We start from the raw sequence: 21,791 nt of genomic DNA on the forward strand, positions 1-21,791 counted from the left end.
CTAAGAAACAACGCTCAGCTTGGAGACATTCATGGTTTTATGGAAAAGCCAGCTGGTCGCTTGGCACAGGTAAGCTTTCTGAAGATGGCAGGACAGGGCACTGATCTGTGTTTCTCTTCTTCATTCCCAGTCGGAGGAGAATTATGAGAAATTCACTGATGTCTGATTTTGGCCTGGCTCTGACTTCAGGAAAATAAGGCCTAAATTAGAAAAGTATGTTGAAAAAATAGAAAAAGAGAAGTTCAACCAAATATAGGATAGCCAAGGGAGGCAAAAGTCAGGGATTTATTCCAGGGCTCTAAGCTGACGCCATGCAAGTTAAAGACGCATTTGGTCTGATGTGAAACAAACCCTTTTAGTTTATTTCGGGGGTTATAATGTATAGCCTATGGGTTGAATTTCATTCAATTTTTAAAAAATTAAATAGTCTGTAGTTAGTCCTGCAGAACACGTTCCTGTAACTCAGGTGAAACTGTAAGTCCACTCTCTCCTTTGGCTCAAAGAGCCAAAGAGATAACACTGCTAGTAGCACCCGACAATGGAAATTTGAACCACAAAAGACTACTTTAATCTAGAAGTCAAATTTTGCAGGCTCAGAGCATGAGAGAAAGTTTATTCTTGCTTCCTGCTCTGGACTACCTCCAACTTATTATCTCATATTGAAGGAGATCTAAGGTCCAAGACTGATTTTTTTTTTTTTTTTTAATCGTACTGCATAACTACAACACATACCAGGAACTATGTGAGGTTCTGCGGATTCTGAGGTGTATGAGTTCTTATGAGAGAGTAAGTGCCCTAAAAAGGCTTACAGTCTTGTACAGGGGACACACAACCCCACAGACTGTTTCACAAGAATACAATGAATGCTAAGAAATAGGGTAAGCGAGGGTTTCATTTCATTCCTGGGGCACCAATCTCCCTGGGGAATTCAAGCACTTCTATGGAGATGGAGCAGACTTTGAGGAGGTAAGGGGCAACAGATGAGGCTGGACAGGTAGACAGTGACCAGACCCCAAGGGATAAAGCAATGAGGTTCTTTAAAGGGAAATGAGATCTACAATGCAAAAGGAGGACGACTAAAGGAAAACTTAGAGAAAGTAACAGCATCTGTAACCTTTTATTTAAGGAAAGCGTTTTGCATAATTTCCATAAATTATTCTAACATTTCAGCTGTACCTGGGGAGACAGAGATTTCTGTCTTTGCAAACATGCTAAAGAAAAGTGTGTTGTGTGTGTGTGGCGGTGGGGGGGGGGGAGGGGGACAAGGGACAGGTGAATCTGACCCTAAGGATAATGTATTTTCAGGGTAGTATATCTCTGGAGCCCATAAACTCCCCTAGATTTGCAGGCTGTCTTTATTGAATCATTTATTTTAATCTGTGTAAGTCTAAAATCAGAATAACCCAATTTTCAAAAGATAGTAAAAGCAGTATTTTGATGATTAGGTTTATGGAAAATTGGCTTCATTATGTTTCTATATTGGATCAATTATGTAATTAGGTGTATTGTTTCAATTCAATTACCTCATTTGCCCGCCAGTCCTCCTCCTCAGTGTTCAGCAACTGCAACCGGGGGCGGTTGGCTGAGCATAGTGGAAAAAACATGGCCTTGGTGTCTGTTTTCCATCTGAACTCTGGGGTCCACCACTTACTAACTTTGCGACTTGGGGATAAAAGGATCATCCATCTGAGAAGGTTGGTTGTTTGTTCAGCCAGTCAACAGATACTTTTAAGCACTACACTAGTTCGATAGGAACGAAAGGGTAAGCAAGAACACAGAGTCCCTGTTCTTAAAAGACTTATTGGAGTTCTGGGCAGGAAGGGGCCCAAGGAAGACCTAAACCCAGGCCGGAAGGGTAAGCAGGAATTAGTTACGAGGAGAACAGAGAGGGGAGAGAGAAGATTCAGGCAGAGGGCACGGCATGTGAGAAAGCTGGGGGGGACAGAAAACAAGGCACATTTGCAGATCTGAAAGAAATGAGCTGAAGCACAGAATGCAAAACTGGTAGTGATGAAAGACGAGACTGGACAAGTGGACAGCCCAGCTGCTAAGGGCTGAGGAAGACATGCTGAGGAAACTGCCTCAATGCTCAGGGCAGCGGGAAACCACCAAACGGGACAATGTACAGAAAGCACCTCCAGCAGTGCCAGCACACAGCAGGTGAACAATAGACATGAGTTCCCCTTCTCCTCCCTAAATAACCCACCCTCTGTGACCTCACAGATGCAGAACTGTGGCTGGGCAAAGCTTACAGCTGATCATGTGTTAGGATCACGCAAAACATAAGCATTGCTCTGGGATTAGATCCTTTTAAAAGGAAAAACAAGCTCCCTTAAACACTTATATGTTTATTTGGTAGCTTTTTTTTTTTTTTTTAAGTAACTGTCACCCAGGAAATTGCTATGAATTAGCAGAAATTTGGGCAAGACTAAATTAATACTAATAGAAATAATGCTATCATTTTCCCACTGATTCTGCTCTGGTTGAACACGAACGCACATTGTTACCTGTCATAACTAAAGGCCCTTGGCCTAAGCTCTTGTGTATGATGAATACAATAGGCCTACACAACAGCAACTAATTCTGAACACATGGTTTGCCCTTCAGCTTATCACTAGTGTGATTTTCATACAGCATTATTTAATACTGATCACCAGATGCCTCAAGTCCATTTATAACCAATGTGGAAACACAAACGATTAGCTTGTTGATTTTAAAGAAAGAAAAGTCCTGAATTTACTAATTGTTCTTAACTGCTGTAGCACTTTTAGTCTTTAGCCATGTGTGGAAATGACTACCCTCTTCTCAGTGGAAAATACATTTATTATATCTGAAAATGTTTATTCATTAGTAAATTTAATTTATAAATTAAATTTAAACACCTACCATGTCCATTCCTCTGCTGAGAAAAGAAAGCATACTGCTACACAAGGACTTGTACATGAATCTCCATAGGAGCTTTATTTGTAATAGCTAACAATGGGTAACAACCCAAATATCCATTAACTGAATGTATAAATTGTGGTATATCTATACAATGGAATACTATTCACCAATAAAAAGGAATGAACACAGTACTAATACACATAACAACGTGGATGAATCTCAAAATAATTACACTGAGTGAAAGAAGCCAAACTTTCCCCCTTCTCTGAAAAAAGAAGTACCAGTGTATGATTCTACTTACATAAAATTCTATAAAATGCAAACTAACATATAGTGACAGAAAACAGGCCAGTGGCTATCTCATGAGGATGGGGAAAGGTGGGATTACAAAGGGATTATGAGGAACCTTTGGGGGTGATAGATATGTTCATGATCTTAACTGTGGTGATGGTTTCACAGTTTTGCTATGTCAAAACTTAGCAAAGACACGCTTTCAATATGGGCTGTTTATTTTATGGCACTTAGAATTAAATAAAGCTGTAAAAAAATGAATTTAAAAAGAATTGTGGGGGTGAAAATGATGCCTCGGTGAGAGAGAAAATAGTAACACCTGGCAGTCAGTCTACAGAACCTGAGACAAAGGACGTTTCTCTGTAGGCAAGGAAAATGTTTGAAGCTAAGGGGAAACAAATCTTTAGAGATCCAAGAGGGGCCAGCCTAAGAATAAAAGCATATATGAAAGAGAAGATGGAAAGGTTGGTTCCGGAAGCAGACCAACCTTGGGCTACAATTCTGAGATGCTTAATCTAGCACCAAACCCTGCTGGGGTGGGTAATGATTCAACAGACAAGTGTTAGGGAGACTTTCGGAAGCATCCCATAATAATCTGTGTACAGAGAGCAGCTGGGGCTGAAAATCACTATGTGGAATCCAATTGGCAGGAGGTCCATGAGCTGCCTGACCATTAACATCCAAACTGGGGTACCTCTGGGAGAAAGAACACTCACTATTAATAATTACTCTCGGGTCACTCCACCTATCAGGAATCTCCAAACACTGTATTCCTAGGTATTTGCCCACATCTATGAAAAAACAGTTTACAAAACTAATTAATATTACAAATAATAATGGGGTGAGAAGAGAGTTTTCCCCCCCCCCACTTACTGCCTATTTGAAAAGTTAGAGCAAACATGCAATTATTAGAACTCCCAAATTTCCAGAAAATATTATTCACTAACAATATGGGAGAATAAGAGGCAACACGCCGAGTAGCTTAGAGAATGGGCTAAAAGTCTGACTGCTGTGGGTTTCTGCAACTGATAGCTGTTGGGCTAGTCAGTCCTAGGGGGCCTTAATTCTGCTCCTTGAGGGATTCTCTCTCATGGTGAGTGTTTTCTATTTTTGGACTGTTTGCTTCCACTCTGGATCTTTATCTGTGGGAATCCCAAGTCCCTAGGTTGAGGATGTATCCTTCCAGAAATCCTTTGTGCCCGAGGGTTATCATCAGCCTTTTATGTGAGTTCACTTTTTAACACTAGGTTTTACCAGGGGCAATAGTGAAATTTAAAATTTGTACCCACTGACCACAAATTCTTAGGGAAGTCCCTGCCCCCGTTATTCCAAAGCCAGACACAAGGCAAGCTTTCTTGACATCTTCTGCTGGCAGTTTAATTTTTTTCAAATTCACTCTTCTGCTGAAGCTATAAACCTCTCCAGAGATCTCGAATCCAAGCTTCCAACTTTATATATATCCAAGGTTTTATCTTTTCTACCCTTATGGTAAATAAAACTTGGGTCCCTAGTTTACTGCCGCCCTTCTCCCCAGGGCAGCCAAAGTGCACCCGATCTCACCACTCTGATTTTCAGTGATCATGCTCTCTTATTCCTGTATGCTATTTTAAAAAAATAAAAAGCTGGTTATAGTTTATCTACGTTTCTAAAGGGAAGTTTTCGTTCCCCTGTTTCTAGGAGAAAATTTTCAGGTTTTGTAGTTGACTACACGGCGAGAAACAGAAGTCTGAGCAAGTTATTGAGGCTCTCTAAATCTGTTTTCTCAACTGTAAAATGGGACAGAGGATTATCAAGAGAACTAAACATGAAAAAATATGGTAAGCACGTAGCCCTCTGACAAGTCACAGAGGGTACTCAATGAATGGTTAACTATGAAATTACTTTTATTGGCAAAACTTACATTTTACAACCGGCTATTAGAACAATCAAATTCAGTCTGATAGAGTGGGTTTTTATTGTGCTTTGGCTTAAAGAATATTGAATATTACTAATCTCCCAAGTAATTGTGGACCACTGCTCATAACCCATACCAATAATGAAAGTATTCTATTAAAATGATCCAAATCTATTAATTAGAGCACATTTATAAAGGTCTGATTTGCCAGCTGTTTACTTTGTGGCTTAGAATATTGAGGAAAAGCTCCCCAAGTTAGTAATCAGACAGGTAACTTCTTTTAAGTTCAAATTAACTGACTGTTACACGTTTTGGGCTATGTGCTCTCAGAAGGCAATAGCCATTCAATTTGTTTGGAATAATACTCATTCCAGTACCATGCACACAATGAGTATCTGTTAAGTAAAAAAAGATGGGGCGTTAGTAGAGTGAAAAACAAAATCAAGAAGACTTATCTGACCCCTAATTGCTGTTTGACCTGGGGCAAACCACTTAGTGACTATGTACCTGTTTGTTTCCTCATCTCTAAAGAAATCTTCCCTTCCTGCTTCACAGAGCACTTACGAGGGGCAAGTTAGGCCGGACGGCCATGGGTATGTGAAAGTCCTTTGCGTACTGTAACATACTATAATTCCATAAAGCATTATTAAAGTATGTTAAAAGTATAACGATACCCCAGTCTGTCCACAGGTGTCACAGAATACAGAGAGGTAAAATTCTCCTTCCTGGCCCTAGGAATTACTACTACAGTCATTTTCAAGCAGGGCCCTGCGTGAAACAAACATCTAAATTTAAGTTTCATTCTACCCAAGCCAGTCGAAATAGCTTACTGTGTTTGGGGATCATTATGTGGTCTATTTGGTCATTCAGGCACCCTCAGAATACAGTAAGTCCACACGGATACAGAAAAAGCTTAGAGGGGGAAAAATATATGCTGCAGTTTTTGCATTGTGTTTATCCGTATGAATGAATAATAGGGTTACACAAAGAACCCCCACAAAGAGAGAGCTGAGGTAATTGCCTCATGACATTAGTAAATGATTTCAGCACATAAAGGGAACTGGATGGCAGTAATTCAAGCAGTCTAAAAGACTCTGAAAAAGGACATGGACAGTAAAAGAACCACAAATTGCTACCAACTTGGAGAATTTAAATTTTTCAATCCATAAGATAGAAATCAGTGTATATATCAATAAGCAAATTTTAGGTTGATTGACACTTTATTACTTGAGCTTGATTTATGAAAAAGACAAATTATTTCCCATGCCAACTATTTACCATAGTTTCCAGACTAAATGATACTATTAAGAAGCCAAGATTTACGACATATTTTACTCCTTAAATCACTTTTATTAAATCCCTCCAAAAATAGCTCTAAATTGTCATCAATTCAGTAATTTCTATATTATGTGCTGAGTGCCCCCCCACAGAAGCAGACTGGCCAGTGTGCTCAAGCAGGTATCCCAGGAACTAGGTTCACCCGGGACGCACGTGCAGAGTGAGGGCCCTGACCGGTTAAACGTCCTTGACCGGAGTGTGAAATTCGAGGTGAATGTTGCCCTGCAAGAGTGGCACAATTTTTCTAGAAACAAAGTCACAGCAAGGTCATTTTTATAGCTGCCTTTAACAGGCAATAATTAGTGTCAATTCTCTTCTTACTTCCCATCCTTTGAGTGCAGCCTTGTTTCAAGGGATATTAGAGTAAATATGCAAGCTAAAACCTACCTGCCATCCCTGGGTTAGACCGGAAGAGGTTCTGGGAAACAGTGATATAGGTTTAAACTGCAGACAACTGAGTCTCTAACTGGTGGCTCTCAGAAGTTTGGAGAGAATGGATTCCAAATCCTAACTTGGGAACAGCAAATTCCACCCCCCACATGAATGGTGCTAACAGACACCCAATGATACAGTTCTTCCCACTTTCCTCCCAGTGCTTCTCCTAGGCATGTGCGTAACGGCTGATGGAGAGCGTGAGGCTGTAGCTCCATGTGGGGACCCTGTGAGAAACCACCAGGAGGGTGCCCTCCACGGTGGAGAGAACGTCTCCCCTATTCAGCAACACTGATGTCCCTAAGAGCACAGTCAGGTTTCTCCAATACGATTCAGAGCTCCCCAAAACGAGATAGATAGGAAACCTTTTTATTACTCTGCTCTGCTGAATAAAGGTCCTAGGAGAGAGGGCTGAGTCTTTACAGTCATGAAATTATTAAAACATGTAAGTGATCAAGAACATTATACCACATGCTTAAGGCTGCAGACAGAGTAGGACATTAGCGCTCAGAAATACAGAGGCCTTGTAGTGAATGCCGAAGGACTGTGGTCTCATTCAGCCACGAACAGCCACGATTTGTTTCTCGAGTCCGTGAATTCCCCTCAGGCACTGACTTTTGTAAAAGGGGATGAAAAAGGTTTCCATTCCTTCTGAGCATTCTCAAGATCCCTTGCTGCACTCTCACATTTAACCCGAAACCATGAGAGCAGACTATTTACTCTGAAACTGCATTTCTTTAATACAGCTCTGGAGAGGATTGTTTCTAAGGACTTCCAGTCATATTGCTCCCTACCCTTTGCCATTTACTGCAACTGAACCCTCCGCCGCACTGCAGCACACGCTGCCAACAAGGAATAGCTACTCACTGAGAGCCCCCTTTGTCCGTGAGGACCCAACTGGTGCTGTACGAACGCCGAAGGGAAACCATCCAAGAGTCTGAATGAGTGGGCTGGAAGTACGCACCATTCAATACAGACACAAAATGTCTTACTGCGATGGTCTGCCAGAGGTATCCTGTGTTACGTTTTGAGAAACACTTGAAGCCACAGAGCTATTTCTCTCGAAACATATTGACACCACAGATGTAAAGAAAAAAGCACATACAGTTAATGAGCCCACAGCCAACCCAAATGCGCTCAGAAGTTAGCCAGAACCTAGGAGAAAACTATTAATATGAACCTGGACCAGGGAATCACAACACTATGAATAGCTCAACCTGACAGCTGTGAAGCAAATTCAACCACAACAATGTAACCTTCCTGGGAATCTCCCAGAAGACAGTAAGTAGTTTAGACAAAGACAGCACGGGGAAGTTTTTACGCAGAGATTTCATTAGCATAGACTCACTGTCTCTCATCTCAGAGGCCTACACTGAGATCTGGGCTGGGATTTCACCTAAAAACAGTTTTTTTTAAAGTTTTTAAAAACTTTGGGAAAGATTCTGTATAGATATAAGACAACTTAAAAGTTGTTATAGTTGCCCTTCAAATATGAAGTTATAACTCTTATATTTACATTAGGGGAATAAGGATTCCAAGTCTGGGGAACGTGGACGGAATGAAGACACTTAGTTCCTGCTATCTCATGACCCCATTATAGAAAGTGATTCTTAAAAATATATAAATGTATACAAAATATATCAATACACACACACACACACACACACACACACACTTTTCAGGTCCATTACAACTTTGCATAACTGCTCTCCTATCATCTTTAATGATATGCCAAATTTTGTACCAAATCTACTTACTTGTATGGCTGTTGCAGAGACAAAGCATCTGATTTAGGAGTATAAATTTGATAAAGAAATATATGACTATGGGTCATATTTTGGATGTCAATGGAAATAGCTATTTAACCACAGCAAGATTTTTTTTGAGACCCTAAGCTTTAGCCTGTATCTATTTATGATTATACAAGTTTGTGGGTTACAGCAAGGATATGCTGGAAATTCAGAAGGAAAAAAAATTTTTTTAAATAGCTTTACTCTTAAGGCCTCTGTGTGTCGTGTGTTGTTTACAGTGCAACAAACAAAACCTGCCACGTTCAGTGTGTATGCGTATACACCTCTGATGAGGAGGAGAGAGTTCCGGCACCTAGCTCAGAAAAGAAAAAGTAGAACTTATTTCAGGAACAACTGTCAGAGAGAAAGGTTCTGATAAACCTACCGGGAGGTGTGCAGGCATCCGCAGGAGACTGGACAAATGTGGACCGCCTTTTGGTTGGCATGGGCAAAGCCATTTTCTGTTCTTTATGCTTTGCCAGTGCAGCTTGAACTGCTTCTGTATGGATATCTGAAAGATTAAACATTTGCATTTATTAGCTCCTGGCTCTTCAAGTGTTTACTTCTGGGGGCTGACCTATCACGGCCTCAACTGTTGAAAAGGGGACGTTTCAGTGATTTTTATTTATCATTTGTATTAAAATGTAAGGGCAGACGTTACTTGTTTGCCACTTTGGCCACAGAATTCAGCTCTCCACTTGAATGTCTAATTGCAATCTCAAAATTAACATACCCAGACAGAGCTCTTGGTTCTGCACACCCACCCCCAAACTCACTCTACATTCCTACAAAATAAGATCATACTGTATACAGTATTTTGTAGTCTGTTTTTATTTTATTTTTATTTTTAACTCTTACAAAATCCTGAGGTAGATACAACAACTGAGATGGCTTCCTAGCTCCCAAGAAACAATTTGCTTTTCTCAAGGAATGGGCCCAATCTACATGCAAACCATCCTCTAAGGTAACCAATCTTTTTCCAGTTATTGGTTTATCCTTCTTATATTTCTTTTTGCAAAATAGGCAGATACGTGTGTATTTTTTCATTTCCCTGTACTTCACACACAAAAAGCCAGCATAACAAATATGCATTTTTACACTATGCTTTTTTCACTTACTATATCCTGGAGATCATTCTATATCAGAGATCTCCATTCTTTTTTATAGCTGCAGAGCACTCCATTGTACTCCATTGTTTAGTCAACTACTATCCTCTGTGTGAGCACTGAAGTGTTTCCAGTATTTTACAATCACAGATAATGATGCAACGAAGAGCTTTGCAAATATATTTTATACTGATGAGAGTATATCTTTAGGGTAAATTTCTACAAGTGAGACTCCTAACTCAAAAAATGAATATATTTTTAATTTTATTACATTTTGCCAAATTCTCCTCCAACAGAGTTTTATCGTATTATTGCACTACTACCAGCGCTGTATAGGTGGGTCTACCCCCCCCCACCGTAGCCTCACCTTCAGAGTGTGCTGTCTAGCTTTGTTTGGTAGCTAAGAAGTGATATCTCAGCATACTTTAAATTTGCATTTCTTTCATCATTAATGAGATTAAACATCTTTAGAGGATCTAAGGGTCATTTAATGTTTGCTTGTAAGAGAAGTGAATGTTCACATCACTTGACCATTTTTCAGTAGGGTTTCTGAGTTTATTTTCCCTTAATTTTTAAGAGTTCTTCTTATATAAGAGACATTAGCCCTTTATTTCTGAGACATGTTAGAAATACTTTCTTTCAGTTTCTCATTTGTCTTTTTAAATAGATTTCTTTTTTAAAAAATTAAAGTTTATTGGGGTGACAATAAACAGAAATAAAGGGTTAGTAAAGTTACACAGGTTTCAGGTGTATGTTCTGTATTACATCATCCTATTTCACATTGTGTGTTCCCCACCCAAAGTAAGTTCTCCTTCCATCACCATATATGTAGATGAGGGTAAACGGATCAAATATATGATCATTTGTCTTTTGATGTTGTTTGTGGTGGTTTATTGCCCTGCAAAAGTTTTTTTTTTAGTGGAAGATCTCAAATCAACAATTTAACCTTTTTTTACTTGAAGGAACTTAAAAAAGAAAAAAACTAAAACGAGAGTTGGCAAAAGGAAGAAATAACAAGGATTAGAGCACAAATAAACAAAATAGAGAAAAAAAATAGAAAAAAAAGTCAATGAAAATAAGAGTTGGTTTTTTGAAAAAAATCAACAAAATGGGCAAATCTTTAGTTAGACTAACAAGAAAAAAAAAGAGAAGGCTCAAATAAGTAAAATCAGAAATGAAAGAGAAAACATTACAACGGATGCCACAAAAGTAAAAAAGATTACGAGACTACTATGAATTATATACCACTAATTGGATAACCTAAAGAAATGCACAAATTCCTAGAAACAAACAACCTACCAAAATTGAATCATGACAAAACAGAAAATCTGAACAGACCTATAATTAATTAATAAGATTGAATGTTAGCATCCTTAGGATTTAAAGATAAGAAATAGGAGAAAAAAATGAACCACCCAATTTTAAAATAATAGGGTTAGACAATGAATAGGTAGTTTACAGAAGAAGGACAAATGGATAATAAACACATCCCCAAATCTCCAATCTCATTATTAATAAAAGAAATAACACTTCTACCAACAGGGTAGGAGAGAAAAAGATAAGTGGAAAATGTTATATTACAGTTTTATAGCAGCTGCTCCTATCCTTGGCGTGTTTTTATGAAGTAGTTACGACATGGTACATAAGTGGCACAGCTGGGCTTCAGGGACCAGGGGCAGAACAGACACCCCCAAGCGACCTTACCTGTTAGGACATTACTTTAGACAGATAGATAGATAGATAGATAGATAGATAGATAGATAGATAGATAGATAAGGACAGATAAAAAGGCAGATGCATAGGTAGGTTAGGTCATAAAGTAGGGAAGTAGAGTTCAAGGAGTTACCTGCAAGCCAACACAGTTATGCCATTTTTACGGATTTCTAAGGTACCGACCACTTTAACATTTTCAATTAAGGCAGAGGCACCAACTATTAAGTTCTGAAACATTAGGATATCACACTAATTTTGGCACTACTCTTTGTGCTGATGGAGAGGGGCAAAGAAATTTCAATTTTGCATTTCACATCTCCCTGCCTTTACAAATTATGTTTTTTTGTTAGCTTGGAATATCTATATAGCAAATGGCTATTCATACTTCAAAATGGCTCAGACTTCACCACCTCCATGAAGCGTGCCCTTAACAGTGCCAAGGTTCCCTCTCCTGTCACCCCCTCTTCTATGCTGCCTCTGTAACATGTATAAAGGATTCCTGTATTTTCATCTGTGTTTCTCTAGCATCTAAACTGTGCTGGACTCATAGGAGGTCTACAAGAAATGCTTGCTGAACTCAATTTGCCTTCCTTGGTACGAGAAGGTGTATTAATATAGACATAAATGGTCCTGGTGCACCATTTAGCCTGGAATTTAAAAATCAGCTTTCATGGAATTCCATAGTGTGAAGATACTATAACTTATTTAACTGTTGCATTATTATGAACAATACTATGACAAACATCTTTATATATGTATATGTACATACAGAGATAGATAGATATAGACATATCTGTATGTATGTATGTGTGTATGTGTGTGTGTGTGTGTGTGTGTATCTTTGTGCACATACGTAGGCATTTATATAAAATAAATCCTAGAAGTGGAATTTCTAGGTCAAAGTGACTATATATTTAAAGTTTAAAAGATGTTGCCAAAGTGTGCTACCACTTTGCAGAGCACAGTATTAACTTCTGGCTCTGAAATCATTTTCTACTGCATTGATATTTGTTATACTATTTTAGTGTCCCTGAGGTTTACTTAGTTGAATCAAGATTGCCATATTTAATTGAATCTATGATGCCATCTTATATAAAAGATATTCTGATTTCAGATCTCTTAAAATGTGAAAAGCATCCTTCTTACATTACATGAAATATGGTTCTTAACTGTCTTGAAAAAGACGTAACTAACTGTTTATACTGAGACAAAGCACTTTCTCAACAACAGAACAACAGCAAATCAAATGCTCACACCTAATAATTAAATATGCATTTCCAAAAGTATATTTTTGCATAGGATAATTAACATGTGATAGCAAACTCACTAAAACCAGGGAATTATTCACATTAAACAAGCTTCAGAAGGCCCACGACATCTGGATAACCAATGATTAGGGAGCATGTTCTTCTCTGCCCCGAAGACTCACAGCACCAGACCACAGAACAAATAGAAGCACCTATCTATTTTCTAACACGATAAGCCCTGGTCCATACACCCACATCAAAAGGTGATCTTCACGGTTACTGTATTAGCAAAGCCTCTTATTGAGAACAGGCAGGTCTCTTAACTGGATTTGACTCATTTACCAGCATACAATTCACCTTGATGTCTGATAAAGAAATTACTCCCCAAGTTCAGTCCCCAGACATGGCTGACTTTGGACTTCTCTGCCAGAAGCACATGAGAGCTGGGTATCATTTTCTAGGTATCACTAATATTTAAGCTAAATAAAGTGATACAAATACTCCTTTAATGTCCTTTGTTGTTGTTGTTGTTTAATATGGTTAATTGCTCAAAAGATTAACATTATAGGAGTTGTTAGAATGACTTACAATCAGATCACTTTCCATGTCAGGCATTAATTGTGTATTTTCTATACTTGTGACCATAACACATGTATGTACAAAGGTGCATCACGCCTTGATGTGCAGGAAAAAGAAGCACTAAATCAGTGTCTGTGAAATATCAGACCCTCTTGGCTAAGCACAGAGAGTAGAATCAGGTCAGGTGATCTAAACTCTGAATAAGTATAAGCTCTTTACACCGAGTCTGAAACATGAAACACTAAGTCTATTTAGATTTGATTTGATTAGTTGAAATGTTGTAGGTGCTAGTAAGTCTCCACCAATTAAGAGAGGATTTTCCAGTTGAACTTTCTGACACCAGTATTAAATACTTTTGAGTACCCACCACTTTACTCAGATTTCCACTAAACATACCCTAGGTTCTTCAGCGATTTTTACATGTGGCTTGTACATGTAAGCCTTCCTATGAATGGAGTGACAAAGAGGTGAAGTTCAACTCCCATCAATTTCTATAACTTACTTGCTCTTCTTCTGCTACAACTGTTGGTTCTTATTCATGGAAGCCACAATTCTCAGAATGTGCTGAGCTTTCCTTTGCTATTTAGTTGAACAATTCCTAATATATTGAAAAAATGTGATTTTCACCAAAATCCATGCTTGCATGCTTCCTCTTTCCTGTTCCCCCTCATGACAGTATTGCAGTACTCTCATAGTTTTCAGTATTTTCAGGGTTTTAAAACAGGTCTCAGCAAGACAAATATCCCAAATGTGACTATTTAAACCTTCTTCAATAGCCCTGCACTTAACCAAGATACTGAGCAGTCTGCCAACTGGTATCTGATCCACAGACTACACTTGCTGATATTTGGGGTAAACCTGAAAGAACTGGTATTAAAAAACTGGGGCTAGAGATCACAGTTGGGTTTTACTAGGTGAAGGTCAAAATTGTACACTAGTGAATGAGCTCACTAAAGCCTTTTTCTATATGTGATCAGCTTGGACATAGACTATAGAGAACCATCTTTTGGTTTTTTACTAGTTCTTTTACTATATGCTGTAAAAACAAAGAAAAAAAAGGTAAACACTCCTCGAAGGCCAGGGATGAGAGCTGTGAAGGCTACAACCCTCTGGACCAAAGGGTCAGAACACGCTGCTGCTGAGGCAGCCCTGGGAAATGGGGCTTGGGGCCTGGCCACAAGCAGGGGCTCCTGAGGTGATTTTCTACATCCATCCTTACCTCCCTCCCTCAACTCCATTCCTTAGCTCCCAACTGCTTCTTTCCTCCCTTTCTCCCAATTATCCACTTAGCTCTTATCTATGTCAGGCCCCGCGCCAGGCCCTGGACACAGCCATGGTAGAGCACACAGTCTGCAGCCGGAGCGAGCTGCTGGAACCGTACAGATCTGATCGTGTTACTGCTCTGCTGAAAATCCTTCCGTGGTGTTCAAGATTCCTCAAGATTTGGTCCCTGGCAATCTTTCCAGCCTCTTCTCCCACCTCTTTCCTTCTAGGTCCTTGCAGTCTACGTTCTGGCCTTAATGAACTATTTGCAGGTCTACTCTCTGATGCTATCCCTCTTGCACTTGGCTAACTTTTGTCTCTCTGCCACGACTCAGTGTAGATGTCTTGTTCTCTGAGAAAGCCTCCCCAGATCACTCAAGACCCGGTAAGGTACGAAGGGAAATTCTGGGGTGGCGTGAAACCACTAGTTTTTTTTATTGAACTCTTCTCATTCTTTTCTACTAGTGTGTGAAAATATATAGCTAATAAAATCAGCTCACAAAATGGCTGAGGCAGCTCTGCAGCCATGTCCTTTTCCTCGTTTTCTCTACAGCAGTTTCTGAGGATGTGATATACATGCTGTTTTTTAACTCAAGAAAAGGTTAAAGTAACCCTGGCTGGTACAAGGGAGTCAAAAATCTAGAGAAAGAAAAATCGCACTGCAGTTCGTCTTCCAGCACAATAAATGTGCTGCAGAGACTATCATGGGCAGTAGATGGGCTCACTACACCACACGTCCTCCCGAGCGCCTGTGACGCGTTTCTCTGCTCATCAGTCTTGGACATGGTATTTATTGCAGAAGCATGCTCCCCACTGCCTGCCATGGCATGCTGCCTTTTCCCTTTCCATGGGTACTAGTTGGGTCAGAAGAAATAAAGTTAAGAGTTTACTAATTTGAAATTTCATTATTGAGCTTTTGTTCCAGCTCCATCAGATAAGAGACTAAATGAACAGCTCTGACAAACACAGAAGGACCTGCCTCTTCCAAAGTAGTCCACTGAACTCTCCCTCCTTACCCCCCAAGGCGACCCTGGCCTCTGCTTTCTCATTTATTTGTTCACATCGTACTTGTCTGGGTTCCCATCCTGGCCCTTGAGGGCAGAAACGGCTCATTTGACGCTGTATCCCCAGCAAATATTGAGTATCTGCTCTACCTGGCATACGATAGGTACTCAATAAACAAGTGATGAATGAACCAACAGACCTGTTGGTACTTCAAGGACAAACAACAAAACAAACACTAGAAGCTCTCAGGAGACACAGTTCAGACTAAGTCAGTAAAAACGATTCCACTGGTCATTTCAGCTGCTTCTCACCTGACCGGTACCGTTCATCCCGGGCTCCCCCAGATCGAGTTCGATGGTACTTAGAAGGAGCGGAAGTTTGAGCTGCAGATGGAGCAGGTGTCTGGTTTCTATGTTCTTTCTGTACTGACGAATCAGTTTCTAAAAAAGGAAGTTTGAAAGATGGTTATCTGATAACAATACTAGCCAACATTTTCTGAGTACTTTACATCATTCCCACAATACTCTGAAGTAGGTACTATTACCCCATCTACAGTAAAAGGTTAGAGAAGCTTTAATATACACACAGAAAAACGATGCAAAGACACCCAGGCTAAAAAATGTCATTTTAGAGCCATCACTGTAAACAGGTGAATAGGAGAGAAACAGCAAAAATATATATATAAAGTGAATAAGCCATTCCAGAGACTCCAAGAACTGGTGGGGTGAGGTGCCGGAGGAAGTATATGACCACCTAACCTAGCACAGTGGTACAGAGAAGAGCTTGGGGAGCTTTAGCTTCCACAATAAAAGTTAATCCAAATAAACATATCATTTAAGCAAAAGTGGGGTGCTACTATGCAAACATAGCTTCAAATCATATCGACTAGTCCCTCTTCCAACTGGAGTCAGCCTCGAATCCGTCCCTTTCCAGTCCTTGGCCTGTCCCCATACTCTGCCCTCCCAACATTTACTGTCTTATCAAGAATACCAGGAAGGGAGAAATAAGCAGGCAAAATAAGCAGAAGAAAAAACACCTTAAGTTCTGATATTTTACTGCCTTTTCCCCCCAGTGGTGTTAGCCCCTAAGACACAACTGTTCTTAAATGTAGTAAGAGCATTTAACATGAGGTCTGCCCTTTTAACACATTGTAAGTGCACAGACAGTCTTGTTAATTATAGGCACATGCTATACCGCAGATCTCTAGGACGTACTCATCTTGCATGAGAAAACGTTTTACTCTTGAGAGTAGCAACTCCCCAGTCCCCACCCCGCACCACTCCCAGGCCCCTGGCAACCACATTCTACTTTGTGTCTATGAGTGCGACAATTGTAGATTCCTCATATAAGCGGAAGCGTACAGTATCTGTCCTTCTGTGACTGGCTTATTTCCCTCAGCATCATGCCCTCTAGGTTCACCCATGTTGTAACATATGGCAGGATTTCCTTCTTTTTTAAGGCATATTGTAAACTTCTTTAATAGCACTTAGTTGTGTCCAGCAAGGCAGCTTACACATAGCAATTAAGTGCCTGCTATAGTGAGATGTCACCTACACAGCAAATGCACTGCCCCAGACCACAGCTGAAAATCAGCTTATAAAGCCCAAAAATAAAAAAGCAGACTGAAAGCACAGTGGTCTGGGGAGAGCAAGCGACAGTCCCACACACCTCAGTAAAGGCTGAGGGCATCACAATACTATAGGAATTGGGGCTCATAAAGACAATGTCATATCGCTTTAAAAAAAAAATGGTTAGCATGCTGGAGAGGCCACGTGTAAGAGCTCTAGTCGACAGTCTCAGCTGAGCCCAGCATTCCATCTGCCCCTGCCAAGGCACCAGGATGAGTGAAGCCATGGTGGACCTTCCAAACCAGCCCATACACCAGGTGAAAAGCACCCAGGGATCCCAGCTGGCACCAAGTGGAGCGTAAAAATCACCTCCAAATCCCTGACCCACAAAATCTTAACACATAAAGATTTCTATTTTTTTAAATGGCTGGATTATTTTGTATACACTGTTTTTAAGAAGGCAAAAAAGTATATTTTAGGATGTTCTCCATTAAAGTGCTTTTATGGATCTAGAAATGTTTATTTTTGATTGTTCCCGGTAGCTGAGATTTTTATTATAAAATATATCAACTGAGCTGAACATGTTTTAACACTGAGTTTTTTTGTGTTTTTCCAGGACCCATCATCTCCAAGTCAAGTAGTTGTTTCAAAGCAGTTGTGGAGGCACAGCTCACCGTGGCCCATGCGGGGATCGAACCGGCAACCTTGGTGTTATGAGCACCGCGCTCTAACCAACTGAGCTAAGCGGCCAGCCCACTAACACTGAGATGTTGACAGGTAATGTCTAGGGTTGGAAACTGAAGTTTTTAATCAACCTAAATTATCTTGATAATCAATTTCACAGGAGCGCTATACTGAATTATTAACATCTTCAAACCTTGTAGCATTTGTTAGTTTTATTACTCTGGAACAAGAATCAACAAACTATAGCCCATGTCTGTTTTTATGAATAGCTTGATCAGGACGCAGCGATACTCATCTGTTGACATACTGCCTATGGATGCTTTCGCTCAGGAAAGACAGAGTTGATCAAGACGACAGACCTCTTGGTCCTCAAAGCCTGAAATGCTTATTATTGGGCCCACTGCAGAGAAAGCCCGCCCACCCCCAGTCTATATTAATAAAAGCGGATATGTACTTGTGGGGCACTGCACACGTGTTATTGGAAGCACACAGAAAGTTTCCACATTTTATCTTCGTCCTCACCACAACCCGACAAAGTCATCACCGTCACTCTCAACTCATCACAGAAAAAGGAACAGACGTGCATTATTTTAACCAAAGTCACAGAGCCAAGGAATGACAGAGCCAAGATTCAAACCCAGGTCTGTCTAACTCCACTGGTTTTCAACCAGAAAAGGTTATAAAAAGGGTTATGAAAACTGTCCCCAGATTCTTAAGAGGAAAGCAATCAGAATAATTTAGTTTACTAGGAGTATTTAAATGCTTCAGGATTTACACCCAGCAGCTAGACAGTAGTTTTTATTTTTTAATTACCTGCCTTCATGTGAAAAAGTCTGCAAAAAAACCCCTCCAAATAAAGTTTTCAGCCATTCATTAGAGAAGTTATTCAAAATATATTCCAATGAACCTTAAATAGAGAACAAAAAATAGAAAGGGGCTATTTTTATTTGTATGGTCAGATGATACATGCAGGAAGGAAATCACATTAGCACACATGAGTTACTTCGCTTGCAAATATGCAGAGAAAATGGCTTGACTGAAACAGATAGAGCATTAAGTTTAAAACACTAGCTTTGTATTACTTTTTGGAGTGTCACAGTGGATGTATAACTACATTACCTCTCACTGATTTTTAAAAATTAAGTAAGCAGATTTGCTAGGATAGACCAAAGCACCCTGCTCAGAAACATGGTGCTTCCAAATTAGATATTAGTAATGCAAAGTATGAAAGGAATGAATAAGGATTCTCGTTTCACAAAGGATGGACACAGTTTGTGTATTTTTTACCATTCCTCTCTCACTTAGGATTTTACTTTGTGTTTTTCAATGTAATAAATTAGGAGAAAGAAGAAAATGTGGGATAAAAAATAAAAAAAAGACAAAGAAATAATAGGGAGGTGACAGGGGAACTAGGAGTTGATACATTTGTGTGAAGAAGAATTAGAGAATGAACATTTTCATTGAGATTATCTAGAGGTTACCACAGATCAAACCACAAGAAAATGTAACACAAATACCAACATCTGATGAGAAAAGAGTCAGATGACACTTAGCCAAGAGATCTACTGAACTGGTACCAAAAAAAAGGCCTCACAACACGCTATTGACCAAGCAACATTTGGATGATGCTCTGTAATGTTTGTCTTAGTTCCCTCAGGAATTTAGTCATCCAAGCAGACCAGGACCTGGGACCCGAAAATAGACCTGGAGTCTATTTAGACCTGGGGTCTAAAATCATGACAAACATTTGTGGGAGCTTGCCAGAAATGAAACCAAAAGGTCGACTTGCAGTTTCAATAAGCAGCTGACAAGCTGTTCAGTGCACATTCCTCAGGTACCCAAACCATAATGCCACAAAAACACGGATTTCTGACACAACAATTTTGGTTCAAATATGTACTACACCTCCTTCAAGTTCAAGAGAGGCTATCTAAAAGAGAATTAAAAGGGAAAAAAAAGAGTAAAATGAATTCCTAGGAATTTTAAGTATAACAGAGGAGTTTAATAATGAAGCCCTGTAGTTAATCTTTTTGAATGTAAATAATCACTCTTATAAACATTTCCCCATGTACTGGAGTTTATTTTTGTGGAATATATGATTTACAAATATATTTTACCTAGGCACTGAAAAACTGGAAGCAAATACAGTAAAATGTAAATACCAATTTCTCTAGGTGATGAAATTTTGGATGATTTATATATTCTTCCATAGGCTTTACTGAGTTTCTATAATTTAGAAAAGTTCTCTTTTCAAATATAAAATATATGTTCATTTTAAAGCATCAAGGTAATAGTTAAGTGTAAAGAAGAAAATTAAAATATTGAATTTTATTAATTTGAAGGTCATACCATATAGAACAGATTCGTACTAAAATAAATTAAAATAATATTCAGTTTGCAGCTTACTAGATAAATTATGACACCAGGAGCAGGATTTCCCAGGCTTCTAAAATCAGCTGTCTCCTTGTTCTTTCTCCTAAAGCAATCGGCAAATCAACGCATATTTGGAGGTGAGAAGGAGAAAACGATGCCCTCGCTGGATTAAAAGAGTTTTGGAAGCCTTATTCCCACCTTAGCTTACTTGCCAGGGCAACAACAGTTTACCATGGAAGGGGGCAGGAAACAGTGTACCTGGGGTCTGGTCAATGAGAGGAGGGGGCACAGCAGGGCATTATCTAACAGCATGCCCAGCGTTAGCTGGGCAGGCACAGTGCTGCTTCAAGATGAATCATTCCCTGGCCAGGGTTTCACACTAACGAGATCTCAGGAATTATCTGGGGCCTGAAGATAGAGATTTCTCTAATCTGAGTAAGATGTGTATAGTTTCACTACCATAGTAAGATGCTAAAAGCAAAGATAGAATTAACTCATGAATCAACACAATGAGATAATATATGCCATGAAAAATGAGAAATATGTTGACTATGCAGACACGTGAAAAGGTCTAAATGGAATGATATCAAGTCATTAAAGAACACAAAATATTATGTACATGATTACAACTATGTATGTTAAAATGATTTACATACAGTTATGAGGATCAGATGGGTCATAAAATCCCCTAAGTAGTTGGAATGAGGTAATGATGAGGTACTCTGGAGTTCTTTACCATTGCATTGTTTTGTTTACAGAAAGTTATACATAACATCAAAGTAATTTTAAAAGGCACTCAATACAGATTAAGTACTGGACCGAGAGTTGTGAACTTGACAAATCAAGTATTCTTCAAAACTTCTAAATTCCAGTGTGAAACATACATGAGATCCAAAGAAAAAGATTACTCACTGATTACACAGTGTTCCTGGTCTTTCCGTCTCTATACGAAATAGCCACTAGGGGTCACCATTATGTTTAAAGAGTGACGTTACTTTTATTAACAGTAAAGTTTAAGAAAAACCACAAATTTTAATTTCTACAACACAAAGCCTTCTTTCTCCATGATCAACATGTAAAAAATTTATGTAGAGAGTCTTCTATGATTCTATTGTTTGAATACAATAATGATAACCTAAAAAAAAAGAAGCTGCTACTTAGAAGTATAAAACTATGCAAAATTTCCATTTAGGAAGATGGAAGAAAGCCAACCTCAGCTTCTCGTCTTTCAACTCTGCCGATGACTTAACAGACATCCTCACCTGTAAGAGTAACAGAGTGAGACAGGATGTGCTCTGAGAACCAAGTAACATAATAACTCAACTTTTTAGAGCGAACAGAGCAGACACGCTCACTGCTCTTGGTTGGTGCTGGTGTACAGAGAAGAAATATATTAATAGGTGATCACCAATTCATGTGTATCTTTTACATCGTGATATGTGCATTAAGGGAAAAGAACAAGGCTCTCTGAGGCCACATAATGGGGAATTTAATCTGTATTAGAGTTTCAGAGAAGATCTGTTACAAAGAGACACTGATGTAGGCTTTAGCCAAGCAGAATCGGAAAAGCCACTTTATACAAAAGCATAATATTTGTAGAAGTCCAGTGAGGGAGAAAAACC

The 21,791-nt window shown here is 39.3% G+C and overlaps 1 protein-coding gene across 6 annotated transcripts in view; it reads right to left on the reverse strand.

Moving 5' to 3' along the window:
* The window catches only part of DIP2B (disco interacting protein 2 homolog B), a 220,793-nt gene that overhangs the window by 93,172 nt on the left and 105,830 nt on the right, over window positions 1-21,791 (reverse strand). For all 6 annotated transcript variants that reach the window (XR_012493969.1, XR_012493968.1, XM_074325685.1 and 3 more), the window contains 2 exons: window positions 15,856-15,984; window positions 9,017-9,142 (listed from right to left, as the gene is read on the reverse strand). Coding sequence is in view for 4 of the 6 variants with exons in the window: in XM_074325685.1 (XP_074181786.1) it covers window positions 9,017-9,142; window positions 15,856-15,984 (255 nt within the window). In the remaining 2 variants the exon portion in view is untranslated. The remainder of the gene's footprint in view (window positions 1-9,016; window positions 9,143-15,855; window positions 15,985-21,791) is intronic.

This window comes from Rhinolophus sinicus, linkage group LG02 (genome assembly GCF_036562045.2).
Source record: "Rhinolophus sinicus isolate RSC01 linkage group LG02, ASM3656204v1, whole genome shotgun sequence".
Lineage (NCBI taxonomy): Eukaryota > Metazoa > Chordata > Mammalia > Chiroptera > Rhinolophidae > Rhinolophus > Rhinolophus sinicus.